General features: G+C 38.7%; 1 protein-coding gene across 1 annotated transcript in view; it reads left to right on the top strand.

Annotated features, from left to right (window-relative positions):
- Positions 1–4,959: 4,959 nt before the first annotated feature.
- The window catches only part of ACSS3 (acyl-CoA synthetase short chain family member 3), a gene marked incomplete at its 3' end in the record, with an annotated part of 180,470 nt that continues 163,285 nt past the window's right edge, over positions 4,960–22,144 (top strand). The window contains exon 1 of the mRNA XM_080706415.1: positions 4,960–5,483. Coding sequence (XP_080562541.1) covers positions 5,176–5,483 — 308 coding nt within the window. The 5' untranslated portion in view covers positions 4,960–5,175. The remainder of the gene's footprint in view (positions 5,484–22,144) is intronic.

Raw genomic sequence — 22,144 nt, 5'->3', positions numbered from 1 at the left:
TTAATAGTTGGTGTATAACCAGTTTCAGTTGGAATAAACAGTATAATGCTACAAATTCTATTCATAGAGTTATAAGTGCATAAAAATAAACTTTATGTTCACATCAACATATAAGGGCATCTGAATAAAAATACAAAGGAAAAAAGAAAATCACAAAGAGATGCCAACTGAAGTTCTTTTTACACAAGATCTTTGCTAGAAATTCTGAATAGACTTTGAATCTCTTGAGGAAATTCCCAAACGTCTCTTATTAAAACAAATTGCCTAAATAAATAGTAAATAGTTGTTCAACTATAGGAACATATAAGAAATTGTAGCAACAGGCAAAGCATAAAAGTACTACAGGGTCCTCTAAGCAGGTCATCCTTCAAAATAACAGGTGGAGAAAGGTGTCCAAAGAGCAACCTGGACTTTTCCATCCTTGTCACCATCCTGTTTTGTTAGTCATCCTGGATTGTAGTGTAGGAGGAAGTTTAGAGGTGCAGAAATAGGCTCAGACAGAAAGTGCACAGCTCAGTGTTAGCCTGATTACATTAAATGCATCTCAGTATCCAACACATAATTATTTTTTTAGTTCTCTTTTCCATAGTTCTTCCAATAAATAAGCAAGGCATCTAGTTTCATATATGAGCTAAATAATGTCTTTTATTTCTCCATATATTACCATCAATTTGAAACCATATTTTGGCAGTCTTAGTTTTGTCTTTGAAGCCCAGAAATGATTACCCAATTCCTGTTACATAAGAACAGCTCATGTTTTGTAAATGGGCCTTAAGTTTCATTTCCTAGTTTAATTTCATATCCACCCATCCCACTGCCAACCCACATTACAGAGATGAATATAAATTGGCAACCTAAGTTGCTGTTAAGCAATCAATTGTATTTTACAAAAAATATTATGACAAAGGATATTTCTTTTCTTTTTCATCATTTGTTACCATGACAATGAGGTACTCTCTTACATATTTTAAATGCTATAAGTATTTGAGTTCCACATCAAGATTTTAGTTTGTGAATTTGATCCAGAAATACTATATTCATAGGAATAATCTCTGCAGTAAAATTAAAGTGACCCATTCAGGATATTAGTTATTTGCTTAAAATATTCAATAACTCTCACTGGTTTTTCATAACTGCATTGATGAGAATTTTTTCTCTCAATGGCAAATTGCTATGCATAGGAAAGAGAAAACAAAAAATAAGAACTTGAAAATATGATGGGACATATTTGTTTAGGTTGCCTCCTTTAAGTTTTTTTCAAATAGAAGCAACTAATTTTTCTTAACTAGAACTATTTATTTGTATTTTCTTCCAGAAAGAAAATGATGTTGGTGAATAAAGCCCATGTCTTATTTTACTTGGTTGAATAGTGAACTAAAGTTATGTGTCTTCCTATTTATTGGAATATTTTTTGTTTTAAAGTGAGCCTTTCATTTGCTGTCTCTTTACTTTTATCGCAATTACTTTGTGGGCAAAGAGATCCTTTCAAAATTGGAGTTCATGATCACATTCTACATACTATTTCAGTTTAGAAGTTTTCAAACTGTCTTTTCAGGTATAAAAAATAAGCCTACTTCCCAGAAACCCTTTGCTAAATCAGATAAAACTGCAGTGTTCCTTCAGGCTTCGATTTTTAACTCAGCGGGTACCTGCTGCAGTGATAAAGTGTTTTGTGCAAGAACTTGACACGTTTCCTAATATCCAAAAAACTAGCAAACAATTTTAGTAGTTCAAATGTTAATGTTTACTCAGAGTTAGACATTTGATTCTTTAAAAATTTAGATAAAAATGTAAATTGTGTGGACAGTGGACCTAATGACCACAAGAGTACATTGTGCTTTCTCTCGTGAAAAGGTTAACCCCTACTATTGGTGTCTGGTCTTAGGCAACAATTGTAAAGTAGAAAAAACTGAGCAATAAGATCCCATCATCTGCCTTCTCTCTTCATTCTAGTCCCATTCTGCTTTCCTCCCACTTTTCAGCATCTCTTCCTTAGGCAAAGACTCTGGATTCTTTATCAGACTCCAGATTCCTCCTATGAATACCTTCTGCTTCCTTGAACAGTTTTTCACACCTTTTCAGTCTCTTCTCTCCTTTCTTTGATACTTCTCTGCTATTTTGCCTTTTCCACTCACTAGAATGCTTCTCTCAGAGAATCTCATCTATGAATTTTTGCTTAAGGTATTTAAAATAACATCTTAAATAGAGTATCAATCAGACCATTATTAGTATCCTATGAAATAAACACCGTACGTTTAAAAGGTAGAGTTTAATCAGGTCTAAACATTGGGAAGATCATGAATACTCTGTTCCACAAATTAATTAAAATATAATCTATCTTCAAAATAGCACAAACATATGCATCTTTAAATTAAAAAAAATAGTGTCTTTTGAAGTGTCCTGATTGTTATGGCATGTTAATAAAACTAAAGATTTTAAGGATTTTCTTTTTTTTTTTTTTTTTTTTTTTTTTTTAGGTTTGGTTGTTCATGGGGCTTCACTGCTCTCCTGAGTTAACTTGGCTTGCTACTGCCCTGATGCTAAGCAATTTACAGGTAGCTAAACCCTGCAACCATCCTGTGAGGTCAGACTATGGCCTCAGAGGACCCAGGCAGAAATTTCAGCATAGAAAACCTAGTAAGCCTTCCAAGCTTTCACACCCCATTAGGGTCAATGCCAAGATGCAAATGACTAATGATTTTAAGCTTTTCATGTGCTTAGTGATCAATCAACAAGCTTTCTTGTCTTAATTTATTCGGCGGCCCTGATCTGTGCTGGAGACTGCACTACTCCTTCCCAGTTATCCAAATTGTGACACAGGAAGAAATTAATATGATAATTGTAATTGTAATCCTACGCTGGAGGGACAGGACTGCAATGAGCTGGGCAGAACTCTCCACCTTAAGGTGCAGGTGATCTGTATCATGGCTCACCTGTAATTCAGGGCTTCCAGGCTATGAGGCTCAACAAGGCTTGTGTCATGATTGCTTTGCTTGGTAACTGTGTGGCCAGGAGTGAATTAACCTAGCTTTAAGCTCCATTTGTAAACACGGGCATGCTAATTCTCACTTCTTAGTGCTCTTATGAGAATCACAGGAACTGATATTTTCTTTAAAGTGCCTGCACATTGTCCACACACACTAGGTACCAATAACTAAGCGGCTTTTCCTATTTTCCCCAACAAACTATACCTTCTATGACATGGGTGCTCACATACTTGTTAAAACAAAGACTAAAGTACCAGAGCTGGGCGTGGTGACCCACGCTTGTAATCCCAGCATTTGGGAGGCTGAGACAGGAGGATCTCAGGTTCGCAGCCAGCCTCAGCTACTTAGGCCCTGTGCAACTCAGAGAGACCTGTTTCAAAATAAAAAAAATAGGGCTGGGGGTATAGCTCGGAGGTAGAATGCCCCTAGGTTCCATGCCCAGTATTGAAAAACAAAAACAAACAAACAAACAAAACAAATAACCAATAAACCAAAGACTAAAGTATCCGCCATTGGAACAAAATGGGTTGGATGATACTTTGGGATTAGTGGAACAAGAGAGCCGCAGTAAGCACCTGAGTGGAAGTAAGAAGGGTGCCAAGAGGTTAAGTCACTTTGGAATTAGGTGATAGCTGTGTCTTTGGCTACTTGAAAACTTTGGGAGGAATAAAGTTTACGTAGGTGTCAAGCAAATGCATAATGTCTTGCTTCTTAGTCAAAAGGGACTGGCTAAAGTGGTTATGTAAAGAATTTTTTCCCCCTGTTTTGCCTTAGATTTGTGTCTGTTCTGTTTATGCTTTATTGCCACACTTTTCCTGCAGAGTCATATATTTATAAATTCTCAAGTTATGATTTTTTCCAGGGTCAGGGGCATCCACAGTTTCTCACCTCAGATTTGGGAGTACACATCTTTACATTTAAACCTGCAAATATTGTCACATCGAGACAGAATGTGTTTGGCATGATATTAGGGTAAGAGATTGCATCTGAATTTCATTAAAGCGTAGAAAACAGCAGAGCTTGAAGAATGTCAAACCAGATGGTAATTTGGACCACTGTTTCCTTTTAAACTTTCCACTTCGCTTTTTCTTTGTATTCATTTTTTTTCCTTCTTAGCTCACTAGTACTGAACACCTCTCTCTCTCTCTCTCTCTCTCTCTCTCTCTCTCTCTCTCTCTCAGCAGCTTTTATTGAAATATAAATTGTCATTCATTCAACCCCTTTAAAGGGGATCACACAATAGATTCTGGTTTGACCAGAGTTGTGCAACCATCATAACGCTCATTTTTAGAACAATTTCATCACCCCCCAAATAAATTCCACAATCATGATTTTTTTTTGTATTCTCGTCCAAAAAAAAAAAAAAAGTTTCACAGAAATTCCAAAGGGACAAATTAGAAAGGAGAAAAACACAATCAGCCAAGTCTGCTTTCTGCCTTGGGACCTTGTGGGGATTCCAGTTAACTGGGGAATACCGGTCCCAGTTGGAATCGGTCCCCAGTGGGCTGTCAATCGCCCCTTCAAGCCCCTCCCAGTTTGGCGGCTACTACCTCCTCCTGCTCCTCCTACCTGCCAGCTGTTAGGAAATCCTGGAGCAGTCATTGCCCTGGGGCCCCTTAGTAACCAGGGAATTTTAAGTAAGTAAATAAGCACGTGAATAAATAGTAATCAGGGGCCTTGCTGCGATGGCCAGGGCTGCTGGTTTCCGCTATAGAATGGGGCGCTACCTCCTCCACCAACAAGGAAACCCCGGACCCTGCGCACAACTTGTCTGAAACAGAGCAAGTTGGGTTCTTCGGCGGGCCTTGGGCGTCCCGGTGCGTCTAAAACGGGGAGACGTCCTGCCTTTTGGGGATGATTTTCCTGGCAGAGTCTCAGGGTGGGCAACGCAGGTGGGCTCTGGAGCTCCTGCGGCGGCGCCAGCAGCTCCAGCGAAGACACAGGATCCCTCCCGGGTCCTCCTGCAGCCTGTTGCTTTCTTGGTGGCTCCAGGTCGGTTTTTCCGGGCGACTCTAGTGTAACTTCCAAACTACTGGGCACGCGGGTCAACACAGAACTTGTCCCCGCCTCCGAGGGTTCCCGGGGCCCCGGCTGTCGGTCTCCCGCCTCGGAGTTGTTGACCTGGGAGGGAGCGCGCTCCGGACCGTGGGCGAGCCGGAGGCCTGCCGGGTGGAGGCGGTCCGAGGCGATGAAGCCGTCCTGGCTGCAGTGTCGCACCGTCACCGGCGCCGGTGGACTCGGGGGACCCCTGCCAGGACCCCCTGCGGCCCGGGGAGCTGGTGCAGCCCGAAGGGCATTGGTGGCCCCAGGCCCAAGGGGCGCGCTGGGGGGCCTGGGCTGCAGGGCGCTGTCCTCGGGCGGCGGCGACTACAAGACCCACTTCGCGGCCTCGGTGACCGACCCTGAGAGGTTCTGGGGCAAAGCTGCGGAGCAGATCAGCTGGTACAAGCCCTGGACCAAAACCCTAGAGAACAGACACCCACCTTCCACCAGTTGGTGAGTGACAGTTTTAGGCCAATTCTGATGCCTCCTAACTTCTTGCCAAGGGTTCAAAGTCCCTGGGACCTACAACCTAGGGCTCTTAACAGGAAAGAAAAAAATAGAAATTTGAGATGTGCTCAGACCTTTCAATTTATGTGTAGATTTAATATCATAGCTGTCTTGCCTTCTCCTCCACAGGTATTCAATTATAATTATCTTATGTGCTACTTAAGTTTCTCATAAACCAGAGATTTATATGTTAAACAGGAGATTCATATATATATATAGTAGAACTATATATATATATATATTCATATATATATATAGTAGAACTATATATATATATATATATATATATATATATATATATATATATTAGAACTCAGCTGGGCACCTAGGATGTTCAGGGACAGCAGCAGTCTGGAGGATCTTCATGAAAACAAAGACAGGCTGTGTAATAAACTAAGAGAATATTACCTCCGGGCGTTTTGGCACACGCTTGGGAGGCTGAGACAGGATGAACGCACAGGTTCGAAACCAGCCTCAGCTGGCTTTCAGCAACTTAGTGAGACCTTGTTTTCAAATAAAGTATAAAATAGGTATCCATGTACTGTAGGTTGAGGAAGGACTTTAGTAAAAGCACAGCTGAATAGGGCTTGGGAAGATGACTATATCACCTCCAAGTTGATGTGTCCAATGATCAAAGCACATGGAATAGAAAACAGCTTAAAATGTGCCTGCCATTGTGTGCCAGATAGTTGTGATAGCTGGAGAGATGGGAGAAGGTGCTGATGAATCCAGGGTAGGGTAGCAAGGGATTTAGAGATGGTGCGAGTAACTGGGACTGAATCCATAGATCCGTTGTGTACATGAAGCTGAGGCATGGACTGCCCACAGAGAATGGCAGGTATAGGCCAGGAGGTGTGAGGAGTCATTGTAGGAATACAGTTTTCTTTCTGGTGATGCAATTATGAGTAGTTATAAACATTATTTTAATATTGCAGTGAATGAGATGCATTGTAGATTTCCAAACATTCAGATATCGAGGATAAGGCACACAGTCTGGGAAACATAACGTGCTCTCTGTCTAGTCCCTTAGGGGTGTGGCCCCTCCATTCTGGTAGCCATTAGGAAGGGAGATTATCTGTAGAAGTTTGAAAACCACTGCTCAGCAGGGGGGTGAAGTGAATGGTCTAGTCAAGTTTGTGTTTGACTAATCTGGATGTGGTTGTAATAGGGAGTCTGAGATGGAATCTATGGACACCAGTTTTGAGTCCTCACTAGGGCCTGTCCTCTCACATTTGTTCATGGCGAGCCTCGGCTACTTAGTGAGGCCCTCTGCAACTTAGGGAAACCCTTTTTCAAAATAAAGAATTAAAAAATAGGGCTATGGTTGCAGCCCAGAGGTAGAATGCTCCTGGGTTCAATCCCCAGTTCTACAAAATAAAGAAAAAGAATACGAGCATTTCCCCCTCTAATATTTTTCAGTAGCATTTGATTGATTATCTTCTACATGCTACATGGTAAACCTATGTGTACAACTATGAGTAAAAAAAAATAAACATCTTCTACTTTCTGGGAGCCACGATAATTAAAAGGGTGGACACAGGGCCACACTATCTGGGACTTGCCTCTCACAGTAACAGTGTTCACAGGCAAGTTACTTAATCTTTCTGCACCTCAGGTTTCAAAGATGCACATGACTTGCATTTGAGAATGGAGTAAAATATTAAAACCTTATTTTGTACAGAGTGGACCCCTGTAGGAGAAAGAATAGCTCTCTTTACACTCATACCAGTAATTTGAGGAGAGGGAAACCCTCCCTGTATGCCTTCTATCCAAATCCAGAGATTGTTTCTCCTAAGAGTGTGTGGCTTCCTCACTTTGTTCTCAAAGCCCAGTACACATAAGTCTATCGTAAAATATGATACTGTCATCATTTAGTGTGACGTGCAGAGATTTAAGAAGTTACTGTGCTATTTCAAGTGAAAGCCAATGGGGGCCAAACCTAATGTTCTGGTGAAAGCAGTGAAGGATAAAAACAGACTGGAGAGATTTCTGGGGTTAGTGAGGGTCAGCAAAGGCCCAGGGCACTACAGAGAGTGGCAGTCTATGTGTCCAGCAAATAGACACTTTAAACCTGGCTATTTCCTTTCTAAAAATAGGAGTTTTGCTTCTTAAACTCTAGTTGATCACTTCCATTTTCTAAAAATTGTGCATATAAAATATTGTCTTTAATGAGATTTTTTGTAAAAAGGCCATGTCAGCCAGCTTTTGCATGTCTGTGATCAAAATGGTTGACAAGAACAGTTAAAGAAGGAAAAAGATATTTGGCTCATGGTTTCAGGGGTCAGTCCATGGTCAGTTGGCTCCAAGGTTGAAAGATCCTGGCAGCAGAGCCTGGGGGAGGAAAGTTACTCAACTCTTGGCAGCTTGGGAGCACAGAGAAAGACAGCAAGAGGCCAGGGCTGGATGTATTCCTCAAGGCCACACCCCCAGTGACATGCTTCTTCCAGTCATGCCCCACCTGTGTTTCAATTTGAATCTATTACTGTGTTGGATACTTAATTGTAGATACTCCTGATTGCTTTACCAATTTCCAACAAGGTATAGTTAAAGAACAGGGTAAATGTCCTTTATTTTATTTTATTTTATTTTTTGTCATGTCTATTCCTAAGGTCTAATGCAGGCTGGCATATGATTTTAAAGATTATAGTCAAATAACAGGAAACAGGTTTAACAAGCTTTTATGTTATGTCTTCGAGAGGTGGTAAGTGGATATGGCTACAATCTGGTGTGAAGGAGTTTTGCTAATTTTCTTTGAAGCAGGGATTCAGGAAAAAGAAATGTTGACAGCCAAGTCCTTAAGTAAAACAATGAGGAATTGCTACAGCTAATCTTTCTCTCCCAGTTGGAGCTGTCCTGCATGTAGTCACAGTCTCTTATGCCCTTTTGCTTCCCAGAGGCAAAAGAAATTCTCCTTTTTCACTATAAATTTGTTTCTGGTTTTCTTTTTTGAATTAAGAATTTTCTTATGGCTGCATTATGATTTGTTGTTACATATTTGCAAATGCAAATACATATATATATTCTAGTCAGTTTCCTTTCTAGTACCTTCCCCTTTCCTGCCTCCATTGATTTGCATCCTATATTGGTCTTCCTTCTATTTTCATGATTATCTCTTTTTAATGAAAATAAACTCACCTCAGAATCCACAGACTTATCCAAATCCCTAATACATAAGTAGCATTGCATATTGATTTTCAAGTGGCCCACACTATCCAATATTTTGCACATATAATGGTGTGACCATGGAATAGGAATATTTAAGGGTGGTGCGTGGGAGAAACTTTCCATTGTAAAGGGTTCTGACAAATACATTTAAAATACTGTGCTGTTTGAGATATCTGAAAAACAAATCCTAATTACATGTAGGTACTTTATTATTATTATTATTATTATTATTATTATTATTATTATTATTGGTACTGGGGTTCCTGGAAGCCCTTCTACCTTAGGGCTATACTCCCAGACCTATTTTATATTTTTATTTGGAAACAGGGTCTCTTAAGCCAGCGCAGCTGGCTTCGAACCTGTGTGATCCTCCTGTCTCCGCCTCCCAAGCGAGGGGATTATAAGCATGCGCCACCACCCCCGGCCATGTAGGTACTTTAAACTTGCAAAAAAAAAATCACCTGTCCTTACAGTTAAATTATTACTTCATATTGTTGATACTTGGCTTTTGGAGTAATAAAATTTTTACTCTATTAGAGAGACTTCAATGGAGTATTACAAGCAGAGGTGAAAGAATCAGAAATTCATTGGGGTATAGCTCAGTGGTAGAGCATTTGAGTGCAGAAATCCTACTCATTCACATGGATGCATTTACTTGTTTTTTTTCCTGATAAATTAGATATTCTGCTGCCTAACCTGAAACTGAAATCCGGCTGCCACTCTTTGAAGGATTAGAATATTCACTTTTTCATTATGCATTGTGATTGACTCTGGTTCATCAGTTTACTGCTTTCTGTGCAAACACTACTATCCAATGTTAGCTTATTTTTACTTAGACAACATTCAACTTTAAGATTCTCACATGCAATTTGATTTAGAATTTAATATATATTAAATATGCCCGTAAACTGAAAAGGAAAAGACTATAAATGGAGAATATTAGAAAATGATTTAAGCTTGTTAACATTTATGTAATGGAAATAGCTTTTCAACATGCAAAATCTCCGGCTCTTACTAGCTATGAGATTACAGTTGATTAGTCCTGCCAAGACTTAAATGGCTCACAAGAATTAAAGGATATTAATCATTCATTCACTGTGTGTACATTATAGAGAAAATGATGAAAGAGATAGTGAGGAAACTCATGATACAGCAGCGAGGGAGACATACATTAAATTTTATTACAAAACTGGAGTTGCAATAGATGCTATAAAATATAATGCTTAATGGATGATATAGCCTTCTGTAGAAGGATCAAGGAAGGGATCTTGAGGAAGTTATATTTGAAAGACTAAACTGAATGGGAATTAGATTTGAGTGGGGGGAGGACATCCCAGAGAAAGAAAATCCACTAAGTTCTAGAAGCTGAAAGAAGGCTTGTGTGATTGGGTTTAAGAAATTTTAGGGAAATTAGCAGGAGATGGGAGGGGACAGCCATATTGTGAATGGTATTCTTAGTCATGTTCAGGAATTTATTTTTTCTGGAATATACTACCTGTCATCTAACGAATGACAAAGCCATGCGTTTTTCTATTTTTTCCTTCTGCAACTGGAACAGCACAGGCTGAGGTTCAACCTCAACTCTGCCACTTACCTTCAGAAAGCTTCAATAACCTCATTTGTAAAATGAAAATAATGACAGCTTCAGTTTCTAAGGATTAAATAGTGTGGGGACACATTTATGTGTCTAGGACTGTGCCCGACAGAGCACCAGGTGTGAATATGTGTAGACTATGGAAGAGGCATCCTGATGAGCTCCTGTGGTCCATGAAGTTGTTTTGGGAGGCAGCTATGCTCAACACTATACCACCAATGCCATGAAGTTGTTTTGGGAAATGGTAGCATTTGGACTGGATGGTAAAGTAGAACACAAAAAGGGGAAAGGTATTTCTGTGTGGTAGATAGCATGATGAAATTACAAAGTTAAAGAAGGGGCAATGTCCTCGGAAGATAATTGCAGTAGACCAGTTGAACTCCAGGTGCATCTTCTGTGCAACTGGTGCCTGATTTTAGAAGATAGTCTCTGGATACTTCAGAGAGCTTGCAGTAGTAGGTCAAACATTTGTACTGACTCCCTGAGCTGCTGCAGAAAGACTGTGTTTGACCAGATGCCATCTCATTGTTTGTTGGTTTGGAGTTAGTCGTTAGTATTTGAATATTAGGGTTGTAATTAAATGTTTCTTCAGAAATCTAATTTCTCTTTAACAGCTCAGCTTTGGGACATGTCTTGAAACGCACATGCACACACAGAACATGTCTGAGAGCAATAGGTGGGTTTTCCTGGACGTCAACACTTGGCCAGAGCTGAGCTGTTAAATGACACAGTTGCTACATGTTAGCCACTGTTCCCTTCACCATGCTTTACCCTCTGCTGGTTTTGGCCACTGTGACCATTTTCCATTGTGGTGCCTACTACTAAGGCAGCGATGATCCATGGAAGCTTTTTGATAAGGGGAAGATGGGAGGAAAGTAGTATTGGAAACCAAGTTTGATCTCAGATTTCAAGATTTCAAGGGGGAATGTGAAGTAAGAGGGGTTGGAAATATCCGAGTAATGCTAACATGTAATGATGAATCAAGAGCAAGAGGAATAGAAAGAGAATTTTAGGAATCAAGACTCAGTTAGACATAGTGACTGCCTAGAAGTGGTGTGCAGAGGAGGGAAGAAGTTATGACAGCATTAAGAATTTGAGACGAGGGAAGTCATCCTCCCCAAATTCGGGCCCTCCAAGCCATCTCAGGGCTTCCTACACCAAGCTATCAGAGAAACCTTCAAACGGCACAGCTTCAAACAGAGTCAGAGACATGCGGCATCCCACCAAGATCCTGGTGATAGTAGAACACTACAAGGGTGAGAAACAGCAGCTGGTTTTAGATAAAACTAAGTTCCTCATCTGACCACGTCAACATGAGGGAGCTCACCAAGATAATAAGCTGGGCGTGGTGGCGCACACTTGTAATCCACGAGCTTGAGAGGCAGAGACAGGAGGATCATACAGATTCCAAGCCAGCCACACTGGCTTAAGAGACCCTGTTTCCAAATTTTAAAAAAATATAAAATAGATCTGGGAGTGTATCCCGGAGGTAGAAGGGTTTCCACGAACTCCAGTACAATAATAATAATAATAATAATAATAATAATAATAATAATAATTAGAAGGTGCTTTCAGCTCAACGCTAACCAACCCTTCTTCCTCCTGGTGAATGGGCACAGCACAGTGAGTGTGTCCACACCCATCTCAAAGGTGTAGGAGAGTGAGAAGGACCAAGATGGGCTCCTGTACACCTGTACATGGTGTACACCTTCTGGGAGACCTGCACCGAGCACTCAGTAAGAGACTAGAACTGTGCATCTCAAGTTTTTTAAGCCTTCATCAAAGCAAAAAGGAATGTCACCAATCAGACCAATGGTTCTTCTAGTCAAGGTCCTCAGAACAGCCATGCCACCAGCAGTCCTCAGAGGCATTTTGTATTTCACACAGAACCAGAGCTCCATGCAAGCATGGAGTTTTGGAAAGACATATAGTATTTAACCTTCGTGTCTTGTCTTCACATTTTAGAAGTTCAACAATAAAATACTTTGCACCCTAAAAAAAAAAAAAAAAGAATTTGAGCCAAAGGTCCAAGTGGAGGAATTTATAAGGGAATTAAAAATAGTGGGTTGAAAACTGGACGGTAGCTTGATGGAGATTTTTAGATACAAGCATAAACTAACTGCAAAGAGGTAATAGTTAAAGCGTTATGAGTGCTGAGGGGAGGGATTGTGAGAGAAGGAAAGCGAAAAATACTAAGGACTGAATACTGGGGAGAAGAATAAGAAGGAAAGTGGCTATGGGGATGAATGAGACCTGTTCCAAAAAGTACAAGGACAGGACACATTTTAGTATTATGGAACATAAAGGTAAGAAGAGATAAAAACTTACAAAGCTAACAGTGGTCCAGGGCTCTAGAGATGTTCCAAGCATTTCTAGGATTGAAAGAAATTCAGTCTCTGTGATTCAGAGATTCTTGATTTTTTTTTTTTCTTCTTTTGGTGGTACTAGAGATTGAATCCAATGGACTTTTACTTCTGAGCTATAACTCCAGCCTTATTTTATTTTTGATTTAGAAACAGGGTCTAACTAGGTTGTTGAGGGCCTTGCTAACTTGCTGAGGTTGGCTTTGGACCTGAGAGCCTTCTGTCTCAGCCTCCCAAGTACTGGGATTACAGGTGTGCACCACCAGGCCTGTCTACCTTGATGATTTTAATAAGGTGAAGTTAATGGAGAAATGAGGGCCACAAAAAGACTAGTGCATTACAGAACAAAATGGTGGTTTATATGACAGGGACAGGAAGGAGAGACAAGATAACAACAGGTGGGGTTACCTGAGTCAAATAAAACATAGTGTATTCCTCATCTATCCTTTCTCCTCCAAACTTTTTTTTTTAAGAGAAAGCTCTTTTTAAAGTTAAGAAGTCTGCAAAATAGGAATGAAGGGGATTTTGTTTATTTGGGAACCTATTGCTTAACAGAACTCCCTGTTCTTGTAAGTTGAACTTTTAGTGGTTTGTTTATTTCCTTCTTTTCTTTCTTGTTTGTTCCTTTCTCCCTCTTCCTACTCCTTGTCCTTCTCCTCTCTCTCTCTCTCTCTCTCTCTCTCTCTCTCTCTCTCTCTCTCTCTCCTTCTTTCTCCTCTTCTTGCTCCTCCTCCTCCTTGTCATCATCTTCTTATTATTTTTGTTTTTCTTTAGGTAATAGAAGTTTATGGAAGAAACAGGATAGAAACTTTGAAAAGACAGTTAGAGCTACTTAGCAGATCCACATGTTCTTGCTCTAGCCTACAATGATTCGAGTGAGACAAATACATGAATATTTAATTGTGGGTCTGACTGGAAAGATAAGAAAGCAGATGAAAAGAGATTAGAGAATTAACTTTTGTTGAGTATTCTCTGGGCACTGAACTGAAGGTTGAAGTTTCTCATATATTTTCATTATTCTTTCCCCAGTGCTGCAAGGTTAGTATCTTTATGCCCTTCTACAGGGCTAAAGGTAAAGGTATGACAGGGCTAAAGGTATGACAGGGCTGGAACCAGCCTACATAGGCGGCCACACAGCTTGATAGTAGAGGGCAGAGCTGGGTTAGTAATAATAACTCCAGTGGTCCTGGCTCTAAGCCCAGAGTCTTTCCCTCTGAATACTGAGACGACTGTTTCAAAAGCCCAGTGCCAAATCTGGAATCATTTAAAGTAGACTTTGGATTTATTCTATATTAAAGAGACCTGAACTAGACACAGTAGGTGATTCTGAACTGGATTCTTCTGCTATAATCGACAATTTTGGAACAATTAAAGAACCTGAATGGGATTTGAGGATGAGATGGTGGTCATGTGTCGGTGTTAATTTCCTGAATTTGATGGTTATAGCATAGTTCCCTAGAAGAATATCTAAACTTGTAGCAATTATGAATTAAATTATTCTGGTGTTATTGGACATCATGTCAGTAAGTAGTTTAGAGGGAAACAATTCTCCTTATATTTGTCACTGTCCGGGAATTTGAAATCGTTTAAAAGGAAAAGAAAAATTCGATCTGGATTTTACACGAACTGAAGGAGATTTAGTAGCCGCTGGATGTTGGTTCTTTGTTAAAAACAAGTGCTGTCACTTTAAACTTTTAGAAATCCAGTCTTTATTTTTTACTTATTAAGACAATGTAAAGTATTCTTCGTATTTATTAGATTTTTAAAATTAAAAGATAACATTGTGTTTATCACATACAACATGATAAATATACACAGTACACACATGATATTTTGATGTACATATACATCATGAAATGATCACATCTAACTGACAGACATTAGCTCACACATTATTTTTCTGGCAACAACACTTTGCATCCACTCTTCGCATTTTTTTTTCAAGAAAACAGTATATTCAGATGTTTTGAAAACCATGTTTAATTCTAGTTTGAAATAAAAGTTTTATCTGAAGATGAAACATTTGGTCCCCTTTTGACAAATTCTAAATTAAATGAATTTATTCATAGCACTGTATGCAGTACAGGTATATTTAAATTTTAAAATGATCGCTTTTTATAAGCATGAAAAATATTTTAAGAAGGTACATGGTCAGCAAGAAAAATCACCTGTTAGAAATAACGTCTCTCAAAATAACCTCATCAAGAAAGAACGATTTTAAAAGATGGGCCTTATTTTATATTCTGAAGGTCAGCAGCTTGGTGCTGTGCCGCATCTAATTTTCTCAGCCTGTCATGCTGCTGAACCTTCAGGACAGAAGGGAGTGAACTACAGGAACGCTGCAATTACATAAGCAAGGATGGATTGCCTGGCAAATGGCACAATCAATGAACAATGGAAATTCAGTCAGCTGTGACCGATCAACTGACCAGGTGTTGGGGGAAAAATCCAAACTCCTAGTGCCTCTGGGAAGGCGGCTTACTTTTCCTTTGTTCATGCCATAGATTGTTAGTGAAGAAAAAGAAAATCCAGTGGTAGCAGTTACTTGCCTCTTAATTTTTCTTTTTAACTTTTAAAAGCAATAGGCAGCAACTCTATTAGGAAGGAGAGCATCACTTTCCGCTGTGATGTGACATTTTCAAGAGAAATGTGTGGGAAGCTAACAAATCTTTGCAATAATATATGTGACTTCAGTAACCTCCCTAAATTACAGTTTTAAGGAGCTTACATGAATGTAAAACTCGAATCCTTTATCTAAGCTACAGGGATAGATAGCTTGTTATATTAAAGGTATTAATTATATTTGCTTTTGCTGGTATTGGGGCCGAATGAACTAAGAGTTGGCGTACAAGAAGGACAGGTCATTTTTCTTACAACACCGAGGAAAATTAAAGTTTAAGAATTTGGAGTTTAAAAAAAAAAAACCCAGTTTAATAAAAGTGGCTAACCACAGAAGCTCTTCTAAATACTAAGTTAGAAAGGATAAAGTTTAATTATATGGCATTTAGGTAATAGCAAACTTTGCTGATTTAAAACATTAAGTGCTCTAATTAGGGAAAAAATAAAGCGGCTTAAGTCTGTAGGTCTTGGACTTAGGAGTGAACTCTGGATATCAGGAATAGCTTCTCCTTTGGTTTTGATGATAGAATCATAACACTTTCAAAGTATAATCTTTCAGGATGTCCCTTCTAGGGGCATGCAGTGAAGCAAAAGAAATTTGAGAAGATTAAAAAAAAGTGAGAAGAGGAAGGAAAAAGAGTGCTCAGTCTCTATTGTAGATTTGATCAATAATAGATATTTATAAAAAATTTAGTAAGATGAAATGTTAAAATTTTCATCTCTGAAGGGTCAGAAAATCAGTATTATTGACCATTTGCTAAATAATTTTGTCCTAATGAATGCATGAACACTGAGTCTACTCTTTCTCTAATCTCACTTTACTCTCTCTCCAAACCCTTTTTCTTACTTTCACAGAATTACATTGGTTCTCAGTTAAGTTAAATATCATTCTAAGCCATAAATGTCCTGATTTTGCTTTTTCCTGATTCTCTCCTGCAACAGAAGTTAGCCACTTTTGCCAATGGAAATTTATCAGATAATCCTAATTTTGGTGGGTAGTAGAAGAAAAAAAACAGAAAGAGAGAGAATTAGTTAATGGATACAATGAACTGATTTTGGACTTAGAATCATGGTTGTATGACTCCAACAATACCCTGCCCCAAATAATTATGAGGGCATCATAAAATGCAGAGTGATGGGCATTCCCATTCTGTGTATCACCTGTTCTCTAGAGCACCAGGAGAACTGGGCTTCCTCACTAAAGGATAGCTCCGTAATTAGCTTCGACTAATGCAGGAAGAGGAACAAGGCTTGTCACTTCAGTGAGAAGCATTTAGCCGAGACATTTAGCCTTAGTCCTGTTTCAACTGCCGTGATCTTGTGGGAGCAAATAGTGAACAGACACAGTTTGGAGTGCTGAGTGAAAACGTACAGATGGTGGTGGTTTGGGGACTCCACCTGGACCCACAGTAAGTAAAAATAAGCATTTACATCTGCACATTGCTGAGATTTTGCAATTGTTACTAAAGCATAATCCAACCTATCCTTATCAATTGACGGGGAAATAGTAATAACTTTATGAGAATGTTGAAATCATTAAGTGTGCTAATGTACACAAATAGTGCCAGGCATACAACAAAGCAGCTAACCTTCACTGTAACCACACTTGCAGACAGGAACAATACTGTGGGATTTGATTATTAAATATTTATAGTGACCTTATGAAGTAGGATCAATTTTTATCCTCTTGGATGGGTGTGGAAATGGAGGTACTGAGGTCTAAAGAAACTTGCCTCCATTTACAAAACTAATAAATAAATAGGAGATTGAGGATTTTAGCCCAAGCCATCTGAATTTATCATATGTACATCTAAATACCTTATATTATTTCCATAATAAGCCACAATTAATTTTAGGATTTTTTTCTTTTCTTTCTACCTTTCCACTGAAATTATTAAAAGTAGTTTGCCCTTTAAAAATAGTGGTATATAAAGAGCTTAAAAATCTGGATGTATATCTCAGACATATTTGGTAAATATCCCTGTTAGGTATGGAATAATAGATGCACTTCAAAAAATAAACTCTTCATATTTCGTTGTGTATAATATTCGCAAATGTGGAGGAAGGGAGCTTTAAGGTAGCTGACAGCAAATAGAAATCAATATCAATCTCTTTCTTTAAAAAGCCCTATTCATTTTCTGGCTTAAGAAAAAATTTGTAATGCCCACATTATTCGTTTCACGTAGTACGCTTTAATGTTATTTTTATGAGAATACGGTGATAAATAGCCTAATTAATTCAACTAATTATGGTTATTTGAAAAATTTTCTTTCCTGTAACCTTTCAGTAAAATATTAGAATTGGTTACATGCTTGCTACTAGGATGAGCTGCATGTTTGCAATTATGAAAGTTGTTGATTGAGTCATAAGGCTTTTCTTTGTGCATTATAGTCTCACATCATGATGTAGTTCACAGTTATAGCAACATACATGCACACAGCACTGGGTGAGCTTTCCCCTGGCTCCTGCCCCACTCTTCCCTTCCCCATACAGGATATTGAGATTGGCTTTGACATTTTCACATATGTGAATAATGGCAGGTGAAGTGTTTGATTTTATTTATTCTTCTTCTCCCTCTTCCCTCGCCAAAACCACCTCCTTCTCTCTACTGGAGTTTCTCCTCCATTATCTGAAGTCCCTCTGGTTATTTTCTAGCTTCTGCATATGAGAGAAAACATATGACCCTTCACTTTTTGTGATTAGCTAATCTCACTTAACATAATGTTGTCCAGGTCCATCCATTTTCCTGCACATAACATCATTTTGTTCTTTATTGCTGAATTCCATTGTGTGTGCATCCCATAATTTGCATTTACATGTAGTATTTCTTCTTGTTTTCTTTCATTGCCCTTCATCTTGATCCCAGTTTCCTCCTACAAGTGAGAGGGACAGACCTTGATAAATGGTCCCAGTTAAGTGCAGAGACACATATCTCAGGAATCTGATGCATTGAGCTCTCTTATTTATGATAAGAATCTCTCTCTCCCTCCCTCCCTTTCCCTCTCTTTCTACTCCTCTCTCTCTCTTTCCCGCCCTCTCTCCCTCTCCCTCTCTTTTCTCACTCTCTGTTCTGACAATCAAACACTAAGCCTTGCACATTCTTGGCAAGTGAGGTACCACTAAGCTACACCCTTCATTATTTTGAATCCAGGACAAGCACTCCCTTACTTCTCTATGTCATTCCAAGGATGTTGCCAAATGATTTCAGGGGACAAATTATTTTTAAAAAATGTTACGTGTTTTCTTTTGAGTGTTTAAGGAGTGAGCCAAAATAAGACATGTGCCATTTCCAGATCTATAATAGACCAAGAAGAAAACTCACATACAATTATTCCCTCATTTGAGACTGAGCCATTCTTTTCTTTTAATGCTGATGCATTATCTCTCAGCTGTGATAATGGAAGATGGCAAACACAATAACGACAACCACAAGGGTGACAGCAGCCACAGTACTGATTAGTGTGCATTTGCTCTGAGTCAGGCCCTCTGCTAAGCAATGTCTCTGAATTTTCCCAGTGACCTTATGAAATTGGGGTGTTGCAATGCACGGTTAGAACTGTAACCTAAAGCCCAGAAAGGCAAGTGGCTTGTCCAAAGATAAGTGGTTTGTCATACAGTGGTGGACTTAATTTTTCAACCCAGCTGGATCTTATTGTCGAGCCCAGTTCCTGTAATGATTTGTAACTGCTCTAACTCTGGTTGCCACATGATTGTTTAGATGATAGGAACTAGCGAGATGGAAGCAAACAAAAATGGAAGCAAAGTAGATTTCTAAAATTGTTTAGTTGTTTAGTTAGGGATTTTGACTTCCCATCTCCTCATTTGTCCTCTCTCATTCTCTGTGTCTTCCATTCGCCCCTCATCATAGAAAGGTTTTCTCGTCATCTCAGAGTTGACTCGCCCATGTTTTCTTGATTTTAGCTTCTTTCAGTGACTCTAAGGATTTTGTCCCCACCTAAGTAGTGGTTTTCCCAAAAAAGCATATCGTCTTGTTTCCCTTTAAGCTAGTTTGTCAAATATGCACACATCTCCATTTTCTTGTCACTACATGTCTACCATCTAGGCTCAGAGTTCATTGCTACTTTTCTCTTACTAGTGATTTAACAAATCGCCACTAGGTAATAGGAGATCAGGGATCAGGTCTAAGTCACCTTTGTTATCTCCACAGCAGGGCCTTGTGTATCAGTTGAACTGGTTTCAAAACTTCACCTCATGCATATTAACCTTTTTAATCCATCTCGTAAATCTGGGCTTCTATATAAATTGCGTGTTGATATTATCTGAATGATCCATTCACCTGAATGCTAAATGATGTGTAAATCCTCTCTCTATCAAGGCACCCAGGAGTTTGACGTTCTCTTGTCTTCAGGGGTCTAAGCTTTATTTGGAGACAGTTGACTCCCTGTATTCTTCATCTGTAATCTTTTTTTTTTTTTTCCCCCTGTGGTACTGGGGATTGAACCCAGGGGCATTCTACCCCAGAGCTACTCCCCCAGCCCTATTTTTAAAAATTCTTTATTTGAAACAAGGTCTCTCTGAGCAACAGAGGACCTCACTAAGTAGCTGAGGCTGGCTATGAACCTGCGATCCTCCTATCTCAGCCTCCCAAATACTAGTATTGCAAATGTGTGCCACTAGGCCCGGCTTAGCTCCGTAATCTTTAAGCTGTAGTAGAAGAGGTTTAAGAGCGCACATGAGTTTCTATTCATTAATAAAAAAGACCACATACTGCAGGAAGGAAGACAGCTACTTGTGTGATGCAGAACAAGTACTTGAATATGAACTGGAAACATTGTCTCTTGGGCACAGAGACATTTGTCTCTCAGGCATTTTAGATTTTAGAGTTGGACTGATACCATGTTATTAGATTGTCATTTTTTTATAAATATATTAAACAAACATTACAGGTTAAACTGGGTGTGGTGGTACACACTTGTAATCCCAGTACTTGGGTGGCTGAGACAGGAGGATTACAGGTTTATAGCCAGCCTCAGCTACTTAGTGAAGACCTTGAACTTAGTGAGATCCTGTTTCCAAATTAAGAAAATAAAATAAAACAGGGCTGAGAGCATAGCTTGGGGGTAGAATGACTCTGGGTTCAAACTCTAGCACCAAAAAAAAAAAAAAAATAATAATAATACAGGTTAAAATTGATAATAATAAGGTAACAAAATAAAAGCATTATTATTATTTCCCTTTAGGACACATTTATGGTATTGTCACAGACTATGATTAAATCTGAATATTTATGTTACTTAAAGTAAAACCCTATCTTAATCTCTTAAACACTTAAAGTTTATAGAAATAGAAAACTAATTTTATAATTTTTATTATTATATTAAAACGTAGGATCCTGACTGACCCAACTTATCTCCATATGTTAACTATAAACATCTTATTACTATCCTGCATATTTCAAGAAATATGATTTCTAATTATAGGCAATAGATCTCATTTGATAAGGTTTTCTTTTATCTTGTTTTCTTTATAAAATGATACTTTAAAAATTTAAATTAATAAACATAAGCTGCTTTTATTTTTCTTATTAAATGTAATTATTTTAAAGGCCATGTTTGCTAGAAATATTAGTTTTCAATCAAATTTCTGCCGGGTGTGCTGGCGCATGCTTGTAATCCCTGCGCTTGGGAGGCGGAGACAGGAGGATCGTGCAGGTTCGAAGCTAGCCTCGCTGGTTTAAGAGACCCTGATTCCAAATAAAAATATAAAAAAATAGGTGTTTGCGAATGTAGCCTGGAGGTAGAAGGGTTTCCAGGAACCCCAATACCACCCAAAAAATTATATATAAATTATATATATATATATATATATATATATATATATATATATATATCTTAAATTTCTTTTTTTGGGGGGGGGTGGTACTGGGGTTCCTGGAAGCCCTTCTATCTCCGGGCTACACTCCCAGACCTATTTTTACATTTTTATTTGGAAACAGGGTCTCCTAAGCCAGCGCGCGCGGCTGGCTTCGAACCTGCACCATCCTCCTGTCTCTGCCTCCCAAGCGCGGGGATTACAAGCGTGCACCACCACGCCCGGCTATATCTTAAATTTCAAAGATGAATTTACTATACATGCATATGTTTGTGTATGTGTATGTGTACATTAGTCTGTGTGTGTTAAGTGTAGTGGGATATAAACCATATTATTATGCCAACAAAACCAATAATAATATCCCTCATCATAGTTCTCTGAATTTTCTTTTTAAGATTTTTTATTGATAAATTGTGATTGTACATCATAGAGAGGTTCACAGTGATACACATGCACACAGTTTACTGTATGTCCCTCTGCATCCCAGTCTTTTCTCCTCTCCCCTGTATAAACCAGTGAGATGGGTCGTGATATCTTCATATATGGACATAGCATTATTTGAACACTTTCCTTCCTCAAGCCTCCATTTTCCCCTCTCCACAAAAATGTACGTTCTTACAGAAGGACGTAGGGAAGATTAAGTAACTTAATAATGTTCCCACAGTATGCAGGTGAAAGATCTAGTATGAAAAAAACAGACATGTTAGACTCTATACCAGGTTCTCATTGTATTATATGCTCTCTCCAGTTACTCATATTTTTGTTGTTAATACCATGATTATAACTTTAATAGGAAGCCAGGTGCATATATACATATATACACATAAATGTATGCTTGTTAGTTATAGTCATCAGAGTGAATTTTTTGGCTCTAATATATATTCATCAATTTGTTCCTTCATTTATACTCTTTTCTTCATTTTGCAAATTAATCATTTATCAAATGTCTCCTATGAACGAGGTATTAGAATATAGTCCAGATAGAATATGATTTTGAAAAACAGCATCATAGGTCATGGAAGAAGTTATTTTGC

The sequence above is a fragment of the Muscardinus avellanarius genome (assembly GCF_963383645.1).
Source record: "Muscardinus avellanarius genome assembly, chromosome: 11".
In the NCBI taxonomy this organism is placed as follows: domain Eukaryota; kingdom Metazoa; phylum Chordata; class Mammalia; order Rodentia; family Gliridae; genus Muscardinus; species Muscardinus avellanarius.
Note: the sequence above shows the minus strand (reverse complement) of the source record. Positions and strands in the feature narration are given on the sequence as shown.